General features: G+C 38.1%; 1 protein-coding gene across 10 annotated transcripts in view; it reads right to left on the bottom strand.

The window, feature by feature from the left end:
- CASK (calcium/calmodulin dependent serine protein kinase) overlaps positions 1-20,190 on the bottom strand; it is a 419,618-nt gene that overhangs the window by 86,205 nt on the left and 313,223 nt on the right. For all 10 annotated transcript variants that reach the window (XM_090265298.1, XM_090265289.1, XM_090265291.1 and 7 more), the window contains one exon: positions 15,385-15,506. In XM_090265298.1, coding sequence (XP_090121424.1) covers positions 15,385-15,506 — 122 coding nt within the window. The remainder of the gene's footprint in view (positions 1-15,384; positions 15,507-20,190) is intronic.

The following is a 20,190-nucleotide window of genomic DNA, read 5'->3' as shown; positions in this document are numbered from 1 at the left end:
TATGAGATAATGTTTGAAGGATCACAAAGATAAGGAGCATCTATGTTCCTGGATTGTGAATGCTGTAAGCTAAGCCCATTGAATGTTCTTCAACTGAGCATATCACATTCCATTCTGTGGGTGGCGGGGGTGGGGGAATGCCTTCTTTTTGTGAGAATAGCATGAAGAAGAATCAGTGCTTTGCCTCCTGGTAAAGTTTACTGTGGTGTCATAAAAGAGAATGACACTCAATGGGAACTACTGGTACCGGGGACAAGCGGATTCATTATTCTTGGTATTTTATAGTAATTCCAACCCCTGTTTTCAGAATTAATTCATCTGAACAAATAAGGGAACTAGAGGGACTCCTGTAATTAATAATACTTTCAGTGAAAATCATACATTTCTTTCACAATGATGTATAACCTAGGAGCTAACTTGGAGCTCAGATAGAGCAACTGCATGGGGATGGAAGTAAGGCTAAATTCCCTACTACCAGACAGCTTTGAGACTTTTTTCCCTATTATATAATTGTCTATCATAAAACATTTTATATTGGGTAAATGGATAAACAAAATGTGGTATATACATACAACGAAATATTTTTCAGCCTTTAACAGGAAGGAAATTCTGATATAACATGGATGAAACTTGAGCACATTATGTTAGGTAAAATAAGCCAGACATAAGAGAACACATATGATATGATTCCACTTACACTATGAGGTTTCTACAGTAGTCAGATTCATTGAGACAGGAAGTGGAATGGTGACTTCTACAGGCTGGGAGATAAGGAAATAAAGAGTTGCGGTTTAATGTGTACAGAGTTTCAGCTGAGGAAGCTGAAAAAGGTTTAGAGATGTGACGGTTGCCCAACAATAGGAATGTACTTAATGCCACTGAATTGAACAGTTAAAAATGATTAAAAGGGTAAAATTTATGTTATGTATATTTTACCACAGTAAAAAGATAAAAAAATTAGTATTATGTCAAAAAATTTGTGAAACAGCTGTGAACTTTGGGAAATGACAAATATGTAATTAAATTAAGAAGTAATGAGCTAAAAGAATTAACTAAAATATTTTACTCTGAGAAGATATCCCCAGGAGACCCCTTTTACTGAAAAATACATAAAATTATGTAATTCATAATGTTTTTAAACAAAAGAAAACAATTTGGACGTCTTCCACAAGGTATACCTACACAATGGCTAATAAAACAGTTCTTGGGAGAGAAAAATAAATTTAGCATTTTAAAGTCAGTTAAAAGCAAAATGTTAGCCATAAAGCTAAATACTGAGATGGGAAAATTAGTGCAATGGTTCTGTGAAATCTACTGGGATGACCCCTTCAGTGAGCTTTGTGGGCACTGCAGGGAGCAGGCAGCTTGGCTTTGCTGGACTGGTGTTAGGACACAGAGACAGTGCCAGGGTACACTGGAAACCAATGTTGTATTGGGAGCGATGGATTGATTACAAGTGACACTAGACTATAACCCACAGCACATGGAAGAAACTTCTAACAGTGCTTTACCTTAAAAAAATACAAAAAGGGTAAAGTAGATGTTTTTAAATAAAAAGAAAATAAGTTACTTTTCATTTTTCACCTTCAAAAGCTTTATTGAAGTATCATTTATAAATTGTACAGTAAGTGTCGTCGGCAGCCGTCCGTCTTGAGAGACGATGGTGTAGCTTCTTAAGAGTCTATCTGCACCGCCGAGAATGGTTGTGCAGTCCAACTCGGGAGTGACACGGTATCTGTCTCCTCCTGTGTTGAATCGACATCTTGTGATGACGCTGGAGTGTCCTCTCCAGTGAAGCTGAAGCTACAGAGCCTGGGCAGGGTGATATGGAGGGTCTGCTGTTGCCCATGCAGCAGACCCCCCCTCTCTTCGCAGCTGAAGGATCCAAGGGAAAGATGGAGTCAATACAGCTTGGCTTCAGGTGCGCCGCAGGAGTTGCCGGTGTTGACTACAACGTCAAACCGCCTTAGGGACTCCGGCTCCGGATTTTCTGTCGGGGTTTACTCCCTTAGCCTTTCCCCTGAAGAGGTATGCCGCAAGGCAGCGGAGGTTTTTTGGAGTCAGAGTTTTCCTTCTCTGACAGTAAGTGTACAGTTTGGTGATTTCTCATAAATTCATAGAGCTGTACCACCATCATCTCAATCCGGTTTTAGAACATTTCCGACATTTCCCCAAATCCCTTGTGTTATACCTAAGAACTCTTTTCCTACCACAAGGTAATGAAGATTTACTCCTATATTTTAAAATTTTCACAGTTTTAAGCCTACAGTGGATCTTTGATCCATCTTCTGGAAATTTTTGTGTATGGTGTGAAGTAAGGCTGTAACTTCATTTCTTTGCATATGGATATCTAATTGCTCCAGCACCATGTTTAAAATACTCCACACTACTCCTTCCCCATTGAAATGTCTTGGCACCGGTGTTGAAAATCAACTGATTATAAATATGAGGGTTTATTTCTGAACTGTTTTGTCCCATTGATCTATATGTCTATCCTTATACCAATACCATGTTACTTTCATTGCTGTAGCTTTATAGTAAGCTTTGAAATCAGTTCTCCAATATTCTTTTTTCAAAATTATTTCTTCTTTTCCACATAAATTTTAGGATTAGCTTGTCAACTTCTACAAAAACAAACAAACAAACAAAAAGGCCAAACAAACAAACCTTCAGGGACGTTGACAAGAATTGCATTGACTCTGTAGATCAATATCGGGAAAACTGCCATCTTAATAATATTGTACCCTCTAATACAACAATATATCTCTCCATTTATTTAGATCTTTACTTTCAGCAACACTCATTGATTTTTTAAATTATGCTATTACAGTTGTCCCAATTTTTCCCCTTCTCTCCCCTCCACCCAGCACCCCCCACTCCCTCAGGCAATCCCCCCACCATTATTTAAGTCCATGGGTCTTGCATGTAAGTTCTTTGGCTACTCCATTTCCTATACTGTACTTTACGTCTCCATGGCTATTCTGTAAATACCCATTTGTACCTCCTCATCCATTCCCCCAAGCCCCCCTCCCATCTGGTTGGCAATCATTAAAACTCTCTGTATCCATGAGTCTGTCTCTGTTCTTCTTGTTTGCTTAGTTTGTTTTTTAGATTCAATTGTTGACAGATATGGATTTTTTTTTGCCACTTTATTGTTCATAGTTTTCTTCTTCAATGTGTCCCTTTAACGTTTCATATAATAATGGTTTGGGGATGATGAACTCTTTTAGTTTTTTCTTGTCTGGGAATCTCTTTATCTGCTCTTCAATTCTAAATGATAGCTTTTTGCTGGGTAGAGCCATCTTGGCTGTTGGTCCCTGCTTTTCATGACTTTGAATATTTCCTGCCAGTCCTTTCTAGCCTGCAAAGTTTCTTTTGAGAAATCAGCTGACAGTCTTATGAGAACTCCCCTGTAGGTAACTAACTTCTTTTTTCTTGCTGCTTTTAAGATTCTCCCTTTATCTTTAACCTTTGGCATTTTAATTATCATGTGTCTTGGTGTGGTCCTCTTTGAGTCTAGCTTGTTTGGGACTCTCTGTGCTTCCCGGACTTGCATGTCTGTTTCCTTCACCAAATTAGGGAATCTTTCTTTCAGTATTTTTTTCAAATAGATTTCCAATTTCTTGCTATTTCTCTTCTCCTTCTGGCACCCCTATGATGTGAATGTTGGACCTCTTGAAGTTGTCTCAGAGGCTGCTTATACTATCCACATTTTTTTGCATTTTTTTCTTCTTGGTGTTCTGATTGGTTGTTTTTTGTTTCTCTATGTTCCAAATCATTGATATGATTCTCAGCTTCATCCACTCTACTGTTGTTTCCCTGTAAATTGTGCTTTACTTCAATTAGTGTTTCCTTCATTTCTGATGGGATCTTTCTAGGCTGTTGAGGTCCTCATTAAGTTTCTTGAGCATCCTTATAACCAGTGTTTTGAATTCTGCATCTGATAGATTGCTTATCTCCATTTCATTTAGCTCTTTTTATGGAGTTTTGATCTGTTCTTTCATTTGGGCCATGTTTCTTTGTCTCCTCACTTTGGCAGCCTCCCCGTGTCTGTTTCTGTGTATTAGGTAGAGCTGCTATGACTCCGTGTCTTGGTAGCATGGCCTAATGTAGTACGTGTTCTGAAGGGTCCAGTGGCGCAGCCTCCCCTATAACCCAAGCTGGGTACTCAAGGTGCGCCCTTCGTGTGGGCTGAGTAGACCCTCCTCTCATAGTTAAGCCTTGGTTGCTGTTGGCAGATCAATGGGAGGGATTTACCCAGACTAGTCAGCTTCAAGGACTAGCTAAGACCACTTACCACCAACCTCCAATCTATGTGGAGGATCAGCTGTGCAGGGGCAGGGTGGTGATGCTCCAACACGGCCTGTCGCTGTCTGCTGGGTGCACTGGCCCTGGGGTTTCCCGATGGTGCAGGCCAAGGTCAGACCCCCCACCTGTGTTTTGCCTGAGGCCACTCTTCCTGAGCTATAAAGCAAGCTGAAATGGCTGCTACTTGTGCTAGGCTTGGAGAGTCCCAGGTGAAGCCAAGCTGTAAATCTAGGCTGGCTGTTGTCAGTGCCGGGCCTGAGGCTCCCTGAGGCCAGTTGTTGCTTGTGTGATAGGATTTAGGAAGTTGTGAAGTATGAGCAAGACCAGCCATTCATATGGAAAAGAAACTTGGATTGGCCCATAAGTTGGGTGGGGTGGAGTCTCTGGGGATCTCCAAGGAGGGTAGGTTACACAGTGTTAGCCAGGATGATGGAGTCTCAGAAATGGCACCAGCTCTGTGGGGGAAGGGCTTAGAAAAGGGACAATGGCCTCTGCTTGCCTTGATGCCAGACACTTCAGTTCCTCCTTTATGCCACTGGTACCTTTCAAACTGCTACCCTGGTGCTGGAACTCAGAGGGAGTGGGTCTGAGTAGGTGAGACTGTGTGTGGGCTCTAAAGAAGAACTGCTTGGGGCTTTAGCAGTTTCTTCCACTGACTCAGTCCTCACTGGTTTTTGCAGCCAGAAGTTGTGGGAACTTATCTTCCTGGCACTGGAACCCTGGGCTCGGGGGCCTGAAGTGCGGCTGGGACCCTAACTCCCAAGATATCCTTCCCGAATTTTTGTCCACCACATGTGGGCGAGGGATCAGCCCATTTTGTATCTATGCCCCTCCTACCAGTTGGATGGATGTGGTTTCTTTAATTCCGTAGCTGTCAGACTTCCATTCAACTCAGTTTGTGACGATTCTGAGTGATGGTTGTTCTATATTTTAGTTGTAATTTTGATATGGTTGTGTGAAGAGGTGAGCCATGTCTGCCTATGTTGCCATCTTGACCAGAAGTCCCACATTCATAGATTTTAGTGTACAAGTCCTATACATTTTTGTGCAATCCATTAAGCATTTTTACTTTTATTTTCACATGACTCATTGCTTAAATTATAAAAGTAGTTAATTTTTGTGTATTGATCTTGTATCCTGCCATCTTGCTAAACTTGCCTATTCTAGATTATTTTGTAGATGTTAGGATTTTCTACATACAAAAATATAGCTCTGAAAGAAGATAGTTTTATTTTTTCTTTTCCAATCTGCACGCCTCAAATTGTTTTGTTTTAAAAATTATTTATTCATTTTTAGAGAGAAGGGAATGAAGGGAGAAAGAGAGGAAAACATCCATGTGAGAGAGAAACATCAATGGGCTGTTCGCTCACATGCCCTGATTGGAAACCAAACTGCAAACCAAGCATGTGCCATGACCAGAATTGAACCAGTTACCTTCACTTTGTGGGACAATGCTCAACCAACTGAGCCACACTGGACAGGGCTTGAATTCTTCCTCTTGTCTTACTACACTGGCTAGAACCTCAATGCTGAGCACAAGTGTTAGGAGTGGACAGTCCTTCTTTTGTTTCTGCTTGTATTACTTATATATTGTTGCTTAACATATGACCATTTACATTAATAGTTCTTTTGGGGCTAAGTCTATTGATACCTATATTTAAAATGAAGAAAAATTACTTTGAAAATATTCCCGACATGATATTTCTAGCTTTCTTTATACCAGGAATTTTGTTTTATGTGGTACTTTTCTATTGACACTAACACTTTGATATACTTATGGAAACATATGTGAATTTTTGCACATCCAGTTAGTAACAGTGGAATGAGAGACCCCAAGACCCAAAGTGAACAGCGGTGCACTTCAATCTCCAGCCCCAGGAGGCAAGTAGCACAAGAGCCAGCACCACTGGCCCATTGCCCAGCTGGTTTCATGTTTACCAAAGCTCATTCTTAAGACTGAATGGGACCCCAAGAAGGTACCAGTAGCTCAGCCTTTGAAGGTCCTCAGATAGGCCTTATTAGTCCAGATGTTTAAGTGTGAATTGACTGGACTATAAATTCATGGAAACTTTGCTTTGGTATTTCCTGCCTCGTAATCTATTTAAACATCCCAGCTTAACATGTATGAAGTTATTTTTCAGACCCCTAACTGCTCAAAAACATCAAATTACTGCAGAAAGTTCCTTTAGGAAACTTCCAAGTTCTAAAAATATGCTGTTCCAAAATATGACTATTATTTAAAATCATCTTGAAAAAGCAAAATAGTAAATCAAGAGTTGTGGTTTTCCAGTGTTAACTCCAGGTCAGATAAGAAAAGTCTCTAACTCTCCCTAAACAGTAAAAATTTACAATAAAGATGTAAGTAATACAAAATATGGAGGTTATGCCAGCTTATTTATTTTTTTTAAATCTTTTAACTTTTTAAAACTGTTTTTCTATTAGTTGTCCCACTTTTCCCCATTGCTCCCCCTCCACCCCGCCCATCTGTTCTCCCACAGTCAATCCCCACCCCGTTGTCCATGTCCATAGGTCATTTATACTGGTTCCTTGACTACACCCTCCCCCCCCCCCCCGTCACTGTCAGTCTAATTTTTGTTTACATGCCTCTGGTTCAATTTTGCTCATTCATTTGTGTTGTTCATCACTTTCCTGTGTTAGATGATATCATATGGTATTTCTCTTTAATTGCCTGGCTTATTTCGGTAAGCATAATTCTCTCTAGTTCCATCCATTGTTGCAAATGGCAGGAGTTCCTTCTTTCTTTCTGCTGCATAGTATTCCATTGTGTAAATGTACCACAGTTTTTTGATCCACTCATCCACTGATGGGCACTGAGGCTGTTTTTCCAATACTTGGTATTGTAAATAGTGCTGCTATGAACATAGGAGTGCATAGATTCTTTTGAATTGGGGTTTTAGGATTCTTTGGGTATAATCCTTGCAATGGAATTGCTGGTTCAAAAGGCCGTTTCATTTTTAGTTTTTTGAGGAAATTCCATAGTGTTTTCCATAGTGGCTGCACCAGCCTGCATTCCTACCGGCAGTGCACTAGGGTTCCCTTTTCTCTGAATTCTCGCCAGCACTTGTTTTTTGGTTTGTTGATGTTGGCCATTCTTACTGGTGTGAAGTGGTATCTCATTGTGGTTTTTATTTGCATCCCTCTGATGGCTAGTGATGTTGAGCATTCTTTCATATGCCTATGGACCCTGTGTATGTCCTCTTTGGAGAAGTGTTTGTTCAAGTTCTTTGCCCATTTTTTAATTGAATTGTCCGTCTTCTTGGTGTTGAGATGTGTAAGTTCTTTATATATTTTGGAGATCAATCCCTTGTCTGAGGTGTCATTGGCAAATACGTTTTCCATATGGTTGGTTTCCTTTTCATCTTGCTGAGGTTTTCTTTAGCTGAGCAGAAACTCTTTAGTTTGATGTAGTCCCATTTGTTTATTCTTTCCTTTATTTCCCTTGCCTTAGGAGATATATCAGCAAAGATATTGCTACGTGAGGTATCTGAAATTTTCCTGCCTATGTTTTCTTCCAGGACTTTAACGGTGTCACCGCTTACATTTAAGTCTTTTATTCTTCTTGAGTTTATTCTGGTGTATGGTTTAAGTTGATGCTCTAGTTTCATTTTTTTGCATGTCCCTGTCCAGTTCTCCCAGCACCATTTGTTGAAGAGGCTCTTTTCACTCCATTTTGTTCCTTCTCCCTTTGTCAAACATTAGTTGATCATAGAGCTCTGGGTTTATTTCTGGGCTCTCTATTCTGCTCCATTGATCTATGTGGCTAATCTTATGCCAGTACCAGACTGTTTTAATTACAGTAGCTTTGTAGTATAGTTTGATATCAGGTATTGTGATTCCTCCTACTTTGTTCTTCCTCAAGATTGCTGTGGCTATTCGGGGTCTTTTTTGGTTCCATATAAGTTTTTGAAGTATTTTAATAGGGATTGAGTTGAATCTATAAATTGCTTTGGGTAGTATGGACATTTTAATGATGTTGATTCTTCCCATCCATGAACATGGTAAATGTTTCCTTTTTTTTTTTTTTTTTTTGTATATTCCTTAATTTCCTTCTTCAGTGTTATGCAGTTTCCCGAGTACAAGTTTCTTACCTCCTTGGTTAAATATATTCCTAGGTACTTTATTTCTCTTCTTGCTATAGTAAATGGGATTTTTTTCCTAGTTTCTATCTCTGATATTTTATTGTTGGTGTACAGAAATGCCTTCAATTTCTGAATACTCACTTTGTACCCTGCTATTTTGCCAAATTCACTTATTAGGTTGAGTAGTTTTTTCATGGACTCTATAGGATTTTCTATGTACACTATCATGTCATCTGCAAATAATGACAGTTTTACTTCCTCTTTTCCAATTTGGATTCCTTTTATTTCTCTTTCTTGTTTGATTGCTGTGGCTAGGACTTCCAACACTATGTTGAACAGGAGTGGAGAGAGTGGCCATCCTTGTCTTGCTCCTGATCTCAGGGGAATGCTTTCAGTTTTTGCCCATTGAGTATGATGTTGGCTTCAGGTTTCTCATATATGGCCTTTATTATGTTGAGGTATGCTCCCTCTATTCCCATTTTGCTGAGTGTTTTCATCATAAATGGGTGTTGTATTTTATCAAATGCCTTTTCAGCATCTATTGATAGGATCATGTGGTTTTTATCTTTCATTTTGTTTATGTGGTGTATTACATTTACTGATTTGCGAATATTAAACCATCCTTGCATCCCTGGGATGACTCCCACTTGATCGTGATGTATGATCTTTCTAATGTGTTGCTGGATATGGTTTTCCAAGATTTTGTTGAGGATTTTAGTACCTATGTTCATCAGTGATATTGCCTGTAGTTTTCTTTCTTTGTTGTGTCTTGACCTGGTTTTGGAATTAGAGTAATACAGGCTTCATAGAAAGAGTTTGGGAGTCTTCCCTCTCCTTGGATTTTTTGGAATAGTTTGAGAAGGATAGGCATTAGTTCTTCCCAAAATGTTTTGTAAAATTTGCCTGTGAAGCTATTGGTCCAGGGCTTTCGTGTGCCAGGAGTTTTTCGATTACTGCTTCTATCTCAGTAGTTGTTATCAGTCTATTCAGGCTTTTTCCTTCTTCTTGATTTAGTTTTGGAAGATTATATGTTTCCAGAAATTTGTTTATTTCATTGAGGTTGTCGAATTTCTTGTCATACAGTTGTTTGTAGGAATTTCTTATAATCCTTTGTATTTCTGTGGTATCAGTTGTGATTTTTCCTCTTTCATTTCTGATTTTGTTTATTTGGGTCCTCTCTGTTTTTTTCTTAATGAGCCTGGTTAAAGGCTTGTTGATTTTGTTTATATTTTTTAAAGAACCAGCGCCTGGTTTTATTGATCTTTTGAATTGTTTGTTTAGTCTCTATGTCATTTAATTCTGCTCCAATCTTGATGATTTCCTTCCTTCTACTCACTTTGGGCTTTGTTTGTTGTTCTTCTTCTAGTTCTTGCAGCTGTAGGGTTAGATTTTTTAATTTGAGATTTTTCTATCCTTTTTAGGTAGGCCTGTATTGCTATGAACTTTCCTCTCAGGACTGCTTTTGCTGTGTCCTATAGGTTTTAGGCTGTTGTGTGTTCATTATCGTTTGTTTCCAGAAACTTTTTGATTTCTTTCTTGATGTCGCCAGTTCATTTCTAATGCAATATTTACAAATATTACTTGATCTATTATAAAAATCTACTTATAAATTAATACAAAACTGCTAAATTAGATTGTTACTGCTGCTAGCTTTTGCTTTATTAATCCAATCACTGATTTTATTCTTAGAAACATAATTTTAGGACTTCCACAAAAATAATCTTAAGTAGATGTAGTATCACATTTACTATGAAAACAGCAGTATATAATAAATGCTAACAGCTGTTCAGAGGTATGACAGATGGTGGATGAATGTTTAAAACTCAGTTGTTAGAGTTTGGCAGAGGGAGATAAATGTGTCATTTAACAATGTTTTGTAACATTGTTGACTTACAAAATAAACATTTATTCTGTAATAGGAATACTTCAACAAGGAATTGAGAAGACTGAGAATCAGCACCACATAACATTTGCAAAATGCTTTTCATAAAAAACAAAACAAAACATAAAAAAAAACCCTCTGGATTTTTCATTCCATCCAAAAAAATCCATCATCTGACCATTCAATGTATAACATACAACTTCCAACCCAAAACTAATTCAAAATACCATTAAAAGACACAACTACAATTTAACACCAATTACCAAGAAAGCCTAATTCATGAACAACACGGTAACATATCACTGTTTTATATTATTTTTGTGCAATGCGCACTCACACCTGAAGAATCAATTCACAGAAAAATCAGCTTTCCATGCTGTACTGGGCTGAATACTGTCCCCTCAAAGCTCATGTCTACCTGTAATCTCAGAATGTGACTTTATCTGGAAACAGGGTCTTTGTAGATGTACTGTAATTAATTAAGATGAGGTAATATTGAATTAAGGTGGGCCCTAAATCCAATGACTGGTATCCTTATAAAAAGACCACGTGAAGACAAGAGTCACATATACACAGAGGAAAACTCCATGTGAAGATGGAGACAGAGATTGGAGTGATGCATTTACAAGCCAAGGAATGTCAAGGATTGCAGGTGACCCCAGAAACTGAAAGAGGCTAGAAAGGATTCTTCCCTGGGGCCTTGGGAGGGAGCATAGCCCTGCCGTCATTTTGGCTTCAGACTTCCAGCTTCCAGAGTGTGAGGGAGTAATTTCTGTTATTTTAAGCCCCCCAGTTTATGGTACTTTGTTACAGCAGCTTTAGCAAACTAATACACATGCCAAATTGTATTGTACTAAAATTGATCTATTTATTTCATATACAGACCATCTCTGGACCAGTGCTTTTAATTTTTGAAAGTAGACATACAGGAACAAGTTGGGCAAAGCACAGATCCTCCTCAAGCCTCTATTTCTTCCTACAGAATGAGGAGCAGCATGCATGTGCCACGTGGAACTGGTTGGGTAGAGATTCTGGACCTATTCTAACTACAGCTTAAACTAGAATTCAAATCAGAAAGCATTTCCCCCTCAGTGGAACCACAGTATTTCTTCTTTTGTTTTTCTGTAAATTCTTCAACGTGACAGTTTTGTTTCCTCTAATCAAATGCTAATAATGTTTCTTCGAATTTTGAGCCTGTTACTGTTTTGAACCCATGACTAAAAAAAACAAAAAAAAACAAAAAAAAAAAACTTGATGATCTTTAGTCTTCTGTAAAAACTTAATTCTGTTTCTGGCCGGCTTAAAAATTATGGCTTTGCCCTGGCCGGATGGTTCAGTTGGTTGGAGCGTCATCTGATACACCAAAAGGTTGAAGGTTGATTCCCAGTCAGGGCACATTCCTAGGTTGTGAGTTTGATCTTTGATGCAGGTGTGTATGGGAGGGAACCGATCAATGTTTCTCTGTCTCTGTCTCTCTCTCTCTAAAAATCAATAACCATATCCTCAGGTGAGGATTTAAAAACTATGGCCTCAAATTTAGCTATTTAGAGTGTTACTGAATTAACAGGAATTACTTAAATATAATAAAGATATTTAATAAGCTGGTTCAACAGGATTAAGTAACAGTCAATCCATAGTCCACAAAACTATGACACTAGGTGTCACTACTTGGAATTCTTAAAAAGGAACCAAAGTTGATTTTGCAAAACAAAACAATCCAAATCCAAGTATGGGATATGGAACATTGGAAGGAGGAATAATGAATGGTCAAAGTTTGAAAAGCTTCTTTTCAACAATTGGTCATACCATGTTCCTCTTTTTTGTGCATACCATAGCATTTAAGTATTTTAAAAAATGTTAATGGTTAGATTTCTTTTTTTAAACATTTATTGTTTTTTTTCTATTACAGTTGTCCCACTTTTTCCTTTATTGCTCACTCTTCACCCTGCCCACCTCTTCTCCCACAGTCCATTCCCACCCCGTTACCCCACTGTCCATGTAGATTTCTTTATGTAGCAGCCAGTTGAATACTTCATTGATTACATTATTGAAATGTAGCCTCTTAGCTTTGAAACAAGAGCTTACTGAACTGTATTTATGGGCTTAAGATCATGAGGGCATATTCGAATGATGGCCTGTGTCATTCATGATGATTAAGCTTTCATTGAAGGACAGCTCAGTTTGGAACTTCAGAACCAAATGCATCCCAACACTGCACAGGGCTAGCCTTAGAATCAGTCATTTCAGGAAGCGACTGGGGTTCACGTGTAGCACTTGTCTGCCAAATTCTGCAGACATGGCATGTTTTTACTGAGCAGAGGTCATTTTTAGTCAACGAGCTCTTTTTCAAATCGAGGTGCATTGATAGGACAGATGCTGATATGGTAGACACACCTTTAAGTTCATAATTTATAAGCACCCAAAAGAACTTCAAGCATGTTTTTTCTTACTAAAATCTGAGTCTCTTCTGAAGCTGTAACAACATCTACCAAAGAATGCAGCCATTACCCAAAATAAATGTTTTTAGAGAGGTCTGAGAAGTTAGCATTGGGCAATAACTGGTGGCCTGGCTCAGCTCCAAAGTTCAGTCTGTTGCTGACCTTTTCCCCCTCCTTGTAAAAACTGGCAATGTTCTTATATTTCCCCTGCAGTCTCAAGCCTGGTGTGCTCAGACACTTTGTTAATACAACTTTAAAAACTTATCTGGGCTTCTCTGAGCCTTTAATGGATAAAATGTCCTTGAGCTCAAGAAGGTCAGTAAATCTCACAAAGAACCTTACCATTGACGACACTGAAATAAACCAAATCTCCACACTCTGTTGCAGCTTCTTTCACATATCCCACATGCTAGTTCTAGTAAAGGATATGACTTCTGTGGGAAATTCACAATTGTGAAAACTTTCTGCATCATATGAAGCAATGATAAAGAATAACATTTAAATAGCCAATGAATAGAGGTCAACTATAATTTAAATAACACATAATGAAAACCATGATGATGGTGGTGGTGGTGGAGGAGGAAGGAGAAGAGTCGGGGAGGAGAAGGGGTGGGAGGAAGGGGAGGAGGAATGGTACTGGGAGCGAGTCACAAAATAGAATGAATTTCAGGGCTTTTGGTGTCCAAGGAAAGTAACAGTTATTTGAAATAAACTTAATCTGAAATGCCCCTAAATCACTTGACATAAATTACACTAAAGAACCATTTCCATAGCTTCCTGAGTACATTTTTGGCTTTATTGAGATATAATTGACAAATACAATGTAATGTATTTAAATATTACAACATGATAATTTGATAAATCTGTACATACGGAAAAAGATTCCCATGATCAAGTTAACACATCCATCACCTCACATATTTATCTTTTTTGTGTGTGTGTGCAAACACTAAATTTTATTCTCTTAGCAAATTTTTATCAACTACAGTCACCATGTTTTACATTAGATTCTCAGACCTTATTCATCTTATAACTGAAAGTCTGTACCCTTTTACTTACCTCTCTCCATTTCCCCCATCCCCAGCCAGGGGCAACCATCATTCCATTCTGTGTCCATGAGTTCAATTTTTTTTTTTTTTTAGATTCCACATATAAGTGATATCATGCAGTATTTGTCTTTCTCTATCTGGCTTATTTCACTAACCACATTTAAAAATAAAACTGTTTCTCAGAGTTCTTGCAGCTAGGTAGGCATGTAACTAGTACTTGCCAATGAAATATGGGCAAAAGTGATATAGCCCATTTCCAATCTCGACTCTGCAAAATCTTCCATTTTCTTTTACCTGCTCACTGGGTGCAAAGGATGCAGAGGAAGGTTCCAAAGCACTGGGGGACACACACAGTGGAGGAAACCTGGATCCCTGAATGACTATGTGGAAGAGGAGCCCTCCCAATCTACCTGTATTAGGCTGTGATGTGAGCAAGAAATAAAATATAAAAAGTCAAACTAAATTTTAAAATTTGGTAATTAATTTGATTTGACCACATTTATAGAAAGATGTCACTATGACTACATTTAGTGTGCAGTTGAAATATAATGCAATGTTCTTAGCTTAGCTTTCCTCAAACTAGTCCTCAACAATTCGACAGGATTGTGAATAAAAGTTCTGTGCCCAAGTTAGTTTTAGAAATGCTCTTAATGTTAACCAAATTTCTTTGCTATAGGACATTTCAGAGGTGTTAATATACTAACATCCATTGTAAATCTGTAGAAAGGGAATAAAGAATGTAGCATTTCCCAAACTTAATTAGTCAATAAATAATGTAATCAATATCTTTAAGGTCTACTCCCCGCATGGCAACATTCATTACTATCTCCCAGAGCAAAGTTCTGTAGAATACATTCAAGAGAATTTTGCTTTAGTTGAATTTGCATGATATGGTGGATTGATCAGAGTTGGCACCAAAAGTTCTAGACACCCAAAGCAAATATTAGTCTCTTATTAAGGAAAGGTTTTTCTTGTAAAAATAAAACCTTAATATGTACTAGTACACTAATATGTACTAAGACAGTTTTCACTGATGAAGTGATGCAAGTTCTGTAAGAAAGGCATTTTACTAAAATGTGACTGCAATGAAGGCAGATGTGAACTGTCAGCTTCTGATTTTTTTTGTATCTCAATCTGTTGTTAATGGAGCCTGTCATATTTAATAATGAAGTATATTTTTATGTTTTAAGAAGAATATACTGAAGCTATGAAAACCAGCAATATTAAATATGAATGTGTCCATTACACAATATCTCATTTGCTTTCCTCTCTCCTATACTCATGCTTGAGATGCAATGTCTTAAAACAATGTTTAAAGCAATAAAAACTAATCACAGCTAAGATCCATGGATTCTTCTAATAGAAATACAAACATACACACACATAATTTTTTTCACCATGACTTGTTAGGCTATATTGCATTGCACTTTACATAATACAGTACTTTAGTTATGAATCTTTGATGGATGATTTCCCACATTTCTCAGAGATTTAAGGCAACTGAAAAAGGACTGTTATGATGGACATCGAGAAATTAATGGAAAGCAAAATCATATGCTAAACATTTACCTGCCCCTGCCCCCCCCAAAATAAAAATGAAGACTTACATCTAGTAGTGTGTGAAGATGCTGATCCTGGAAAACACTGTGTAGAAAATCTAAGTCCTTTTCACTGCAGTCAGTAAGTGCGTGAATTTCTTCCAGGCTGTCCAGCACCTGTGAGACTGCTCCTAAGGGAACAAACAGAAAAGAAACAGCCAGGACAGAAAGTCAATGTCAGCCTGACCTTTGTAATCTGAATCTTGCATTTCAGAGCAATGGGCTAACAAAGAGAACTTCAAAGTTAGTGTCCTTGGTGAAAGACAGACTTAAGTAGAATTTCATGCCTTTAAGGATAGAGTATTTTCAGTGAGTTTATGTTTTAACAATGTAATGTGCGGTTTTCATTTTTTCAAAGCAAATTGGAGCTTGTCTTGCTCTAAATAAGGACATTCATCAACTATAATTGAGCTACTAGAAGATTGGTGTGCAGCAAGTTATACATCAGATAAATGTGGGTTCCACAACCCCGTGGAGTATTACAGAAATAACACAGGTGAACCTTTCATATAGGTGCATTCCATCAAGAACTGAAGGTAGAGCCAGCTGTAGACCCGAGGGACAAACACCTTCAACTATGAGCTCCCGTGGTATAAAACAGGCTTTTTTGGAATTTTAAGGCTCAAACTAATGTTAACAAAAACCCCAATCCATTTTTTTTCCTTCCTTTACATACAAAGTCAAGAGAAACAAGTTGTTCTCAGTCTGTTGGGCCCTTTTTATTCAGAAGACAAAGACAAAGGGTAAGCATGCTGACTGACACTTCCAAATACCATATTAAATATTAGGGCAAATTATATGGTAGTGTGGTCACTTTCTTTACATTTCCTCTTAGAAGCAGGAATCCTGAGAGCTATCAGCAGGAGAAGATACGTACTGAGAAATAACAAAGTCACTTATACAGCCTTAAAGAAATGATTAGCCTATTTTCCTCTGCAGACAACATGTACATACCTACTCCAGAGAAAGAAAAGAACCCTGAGAGGTGAGACTTCAGAATATTAGTGTACATGCTAGGGAAATTCTAAGAATAAGTGCCTGTTATACTTATTCTTACTTGGATCAGTAGTTTTCAGACGGTGGCAATTTTGCTCCCCAGGGGGACATTTGGCAATAGCTGGAGACAGTTTTGGTTGTCACAACTGTGGTGGTGGTAGCAGGGAAACAGGTTGTGCCATTGTCATTTAGTGGGTACAGGCCTGGGATGCTATTAAACATCCTATGATGCCCAGGACAGTCCCTTTCCCCCTGAAAGAATTGTGTAGCACCAAATGTCAATAGTGCAGAGGTTGAGAAACCTTGCGTTATGTCAGGGTCCCCAATCCCTGGGCCGTGGACCAGTACCTGTCTGTGGCCTATTAGAAACCAGGCTGCAGAGCAAGAGGTGAGCAGTGGGTGAGCTAGCAAAGCTTCTCTCGCATCTGTCTCCCTCCCTGCCCTGGTCTGTGGAAAAACTGTCTTTCACAAAATTGGTCCCTCATGCCAAAAAGGTTGGGGACTGCTGCTTTAGATAAAGATAAAAATCTTGCCCTGGCTGGTGTGGCTCAGTGGCTTGAATAAAACCAAAGGGTCGCTGGTTCAATTCCCAGTCAGGGCACATGCCTGGGTTGTGGGCCAGGTCCCCAGCTGGGGGTGCGCGAGCGGCAACCACACATCGATGTTTCTCTCCCTCTCTTTCTCCCTCCCTTCCCCTCTCTCTAAAAATAAATAAATAAAATCTTAAAAGAAGATAAAAATCTTGAATATTTCTGTTCTGGAACTCTATTATGTTATTTCTTTTTTAAAAAACGATTACTTATTTATTTTTAGGGAGAGGGGAACCCTCTGGTTCATATGCCAGCACTCAATCCACTGAACCGCACTAGCCAGGGCTATGCTCTTTCTAATTACTTCTGGTCTTGCACTTTACCCATTTGCATGGACTTATTGGTAAGAATGTAAATGGGCATCACTTTTCCAGAAAGTAATCTGGTAACACAGAACAAAGATCCTTAAAATTGCTCATGCGCTTTGATTCAGTAATCCCATTTACAAAAACCTACCTTAAGGAAAAGTGGGAAATGTAGAAATAAGTTTATGTATAAGGATACTTATCATACAAAATGGAAAAAAATCTAATAATTAAAGAATGATTACATAAATTATAGAACACCCATAAGTGGACTGTCTAGCCAAATGAAAGTTGCTTTTAAAGAATTTTAAAAACAGGGAAATTCTCACAATATAGAATTCAAGAAAGCAGAATATAAAATCATATAAACTGTATATTCCCAATTATTATTGAAAAAATATATACAAACTCAGAAAAAAAACAGAATGAAACACACCAAAAGGGTAACAGTAGTCATCTTTATTTTCCTATTTCTACTTCATTCTGTTCTTGTCCATATGTTCCAAGTTTTCTATATTAGAAAGAAAGTTGCTTTATAAGCAACTGCTTTTTTTTGCAGTACTATTTAATTACGTTAAAGATTTGAGGCTTAAGCCATAAATCAAGTGATTATCTACACTGAAACCTAATTATTGTTTTCACTTAGTTATTTTAGTGAAATCTCACCTAATTTTTATTTTTTCCAGCATTGATTATGCTGATATATAATATAGGTGGAAGTTTATTAATACTATAAGGTTAAAACAAAAACAACCTTGTGTCTAGTGAATACTAAGGCAGCAAGTGTAACTTCCGGGAAGCACTTGGCTGTGAAGTGCCGAAGCTCTCTGCAATTCCTGTCCCACCAACACACAGCATGGGTTCCCTATGTGTGCACTTGTTCACTTCTTTACTGTGCTATGAGGTCCTTAAGGTAGGTCTATATTTGATTCATTTTATAACATCCACAAGGTATGCACTGAACTAATGTAGTACTAAAGAAACATCATAATAATAGCAGCTTCCAATTCTTAAGTGTTTATTATGTGCCAGGCACATCCTCAAGAAAATGCAGTATGGTAGATATATTACCTGACCTTTCTAGATAGGGAACTGAGGTTCAGAGAGGCCAAGGAAGGTCACAGCTACAAGTGGCGGAGCTAGGACTCAATTCTGATGTGTCTTGCTCCTATGTCTACCTGACCTACTACACTAATTGACCCTACCAGTAAACACTGGGGGAAACTTCAACAAGAAGCTACACGTGGTTTATGCATGGATAGGGAGGTTAAAAAAGAACCTGAACCCTACTGGGTCAGACATTAACTGAAACCTTCATTGGACTGTTCCTGCTTTTTGCCAGATGTGAGGCAGGAACTTCAAAGAAAACAGGTGTAATTCCTGGCCTCGAGAAAGGAACTCAGGCTACTACTGTGTGAAGCAGTCACCCCATATTATACCCTGAAGTAAATGGGCACAGAAATATGATGCCTGGGAGTACAGCCTCAGAGAAGAGTTAGATGAGCAGGAGGAATCCAACACCTCCACCTAGAGTCTAATCTACTTTTAGGGGCCCAGTGGATGCTTTGCTGGAAAAGCACAAAGGCATTTGTTAGCCTGTTTCCAGTAGACAAGATCCACTAGGTCAACAAGTCTATTTAACCACCTTAAATCTGTCCCCTTTTCAGAACTGATTTATAGTGTTATCTTGTACCCTAATGTGAAACTTTGTGAATTTTCAATCACAAAAGGAAGCATTTCCATAGCTATACTCAAGTTGCCTATTTCAAACTCTGAAAGGTGCCCCTAATTTTAAGTTTCTGTAATTAGGTAGGAAAATTAGTTAGTATTCCATTTCTCCATTGTCTTTTCAAATTGAATAAACACTATTTTTAGTGTAACCTCAAAATATTCCTTCACTCTTGATCATTTTAACACCTTCCACTGACACCTCTTCTAGTTCCGTTATTTTTTTCTTTGGGTATAATCAGCAGAACCACAGACATATTTTTAGTCTGACAGATGTATATAACTGATACCTGTAGTTCAATATCAAGCCCATTTAAAAGTCCCATAATTTTCCAATTCATTATAAAACATAAATGTACACAAACATATTATGTGGGCTTTTAAATTGTTATTTATTTAAAACCAATGCAGTAGTAATAATTAATATAACACAACACAACACAACACGCGTAGGCTCTTATGCTGCTACTAGCATTTATATCGTTGATCAACACTGTCAAATCTGAAAGAACTATTCACTTTTCTCAAAAACTGAAAAGGATGTTTTTATATAAGACCTCTGCATTAACTTGTAACTACTTTGAAAAAAAAAAGTACATGAGCTCACCCCTATAACTAATGGCAGTACTGTAGGTATCCTATTCACACTTCTATTCCAGGCTGCACTTGCAGAGTGTTTTGTACAAAACAAACACAATAAAACGTATTTACTTAAAATGAACTTTTCTGAGCAAATCCTGAAGATCTGAAAACAAAGTATTTGTGACTAAATCACAGAAAACAGTTAATTTTAAAAACTCATAGACACAGCCCTAGTTGGTGTGGCTCAGTGGATTGAGTACGGGCCTGTGAACCAAAAGTTGTTGGTTTGATTCCCAATCAGGGCACATGCCTGGGTTGCAGGTAGGTTCCCCAACTGGGGGTGTGCAAGAGGCAAACAATCTATTTATCTCTCACACACTGATGTTTCTCTCCCTCTCCTTCTCCCTCCCTTCCCCTTTCTTAAAAAATAAATTTTAAAAGTTAAAAAAAAAAACTCATAAAGACAGACAACAGAGGGAAGGGAGGTGGGGGAGGTAGAAATGGGTAAAGGGGGGATAAATGGCGATGGAAGGAGACTTGACTTGGGGTGGTGAACACATAATACAATATACAGATGATGTATTATAGAATCGTACACATGAAACCTACATGAT

Source organism: Furipterus horrens, unplaced genomic scaffold (genome assembly GCF_987537825.1).
Source record: "Furipterus horrens unplaced genomic scaffold, mFurHor1.1.pri manual_scaffold_17, whole genome shotgun sequence".
Taxonomy (NCBI): Eukaryota; Metazoa; Chordata; class Mammalia; order Chiroptera; family Furipteridae; genus Furipterus; species Furipterus horrens.
This window is presented reverse-complemented; position numbering and strand designations above follow the sequence as displayed.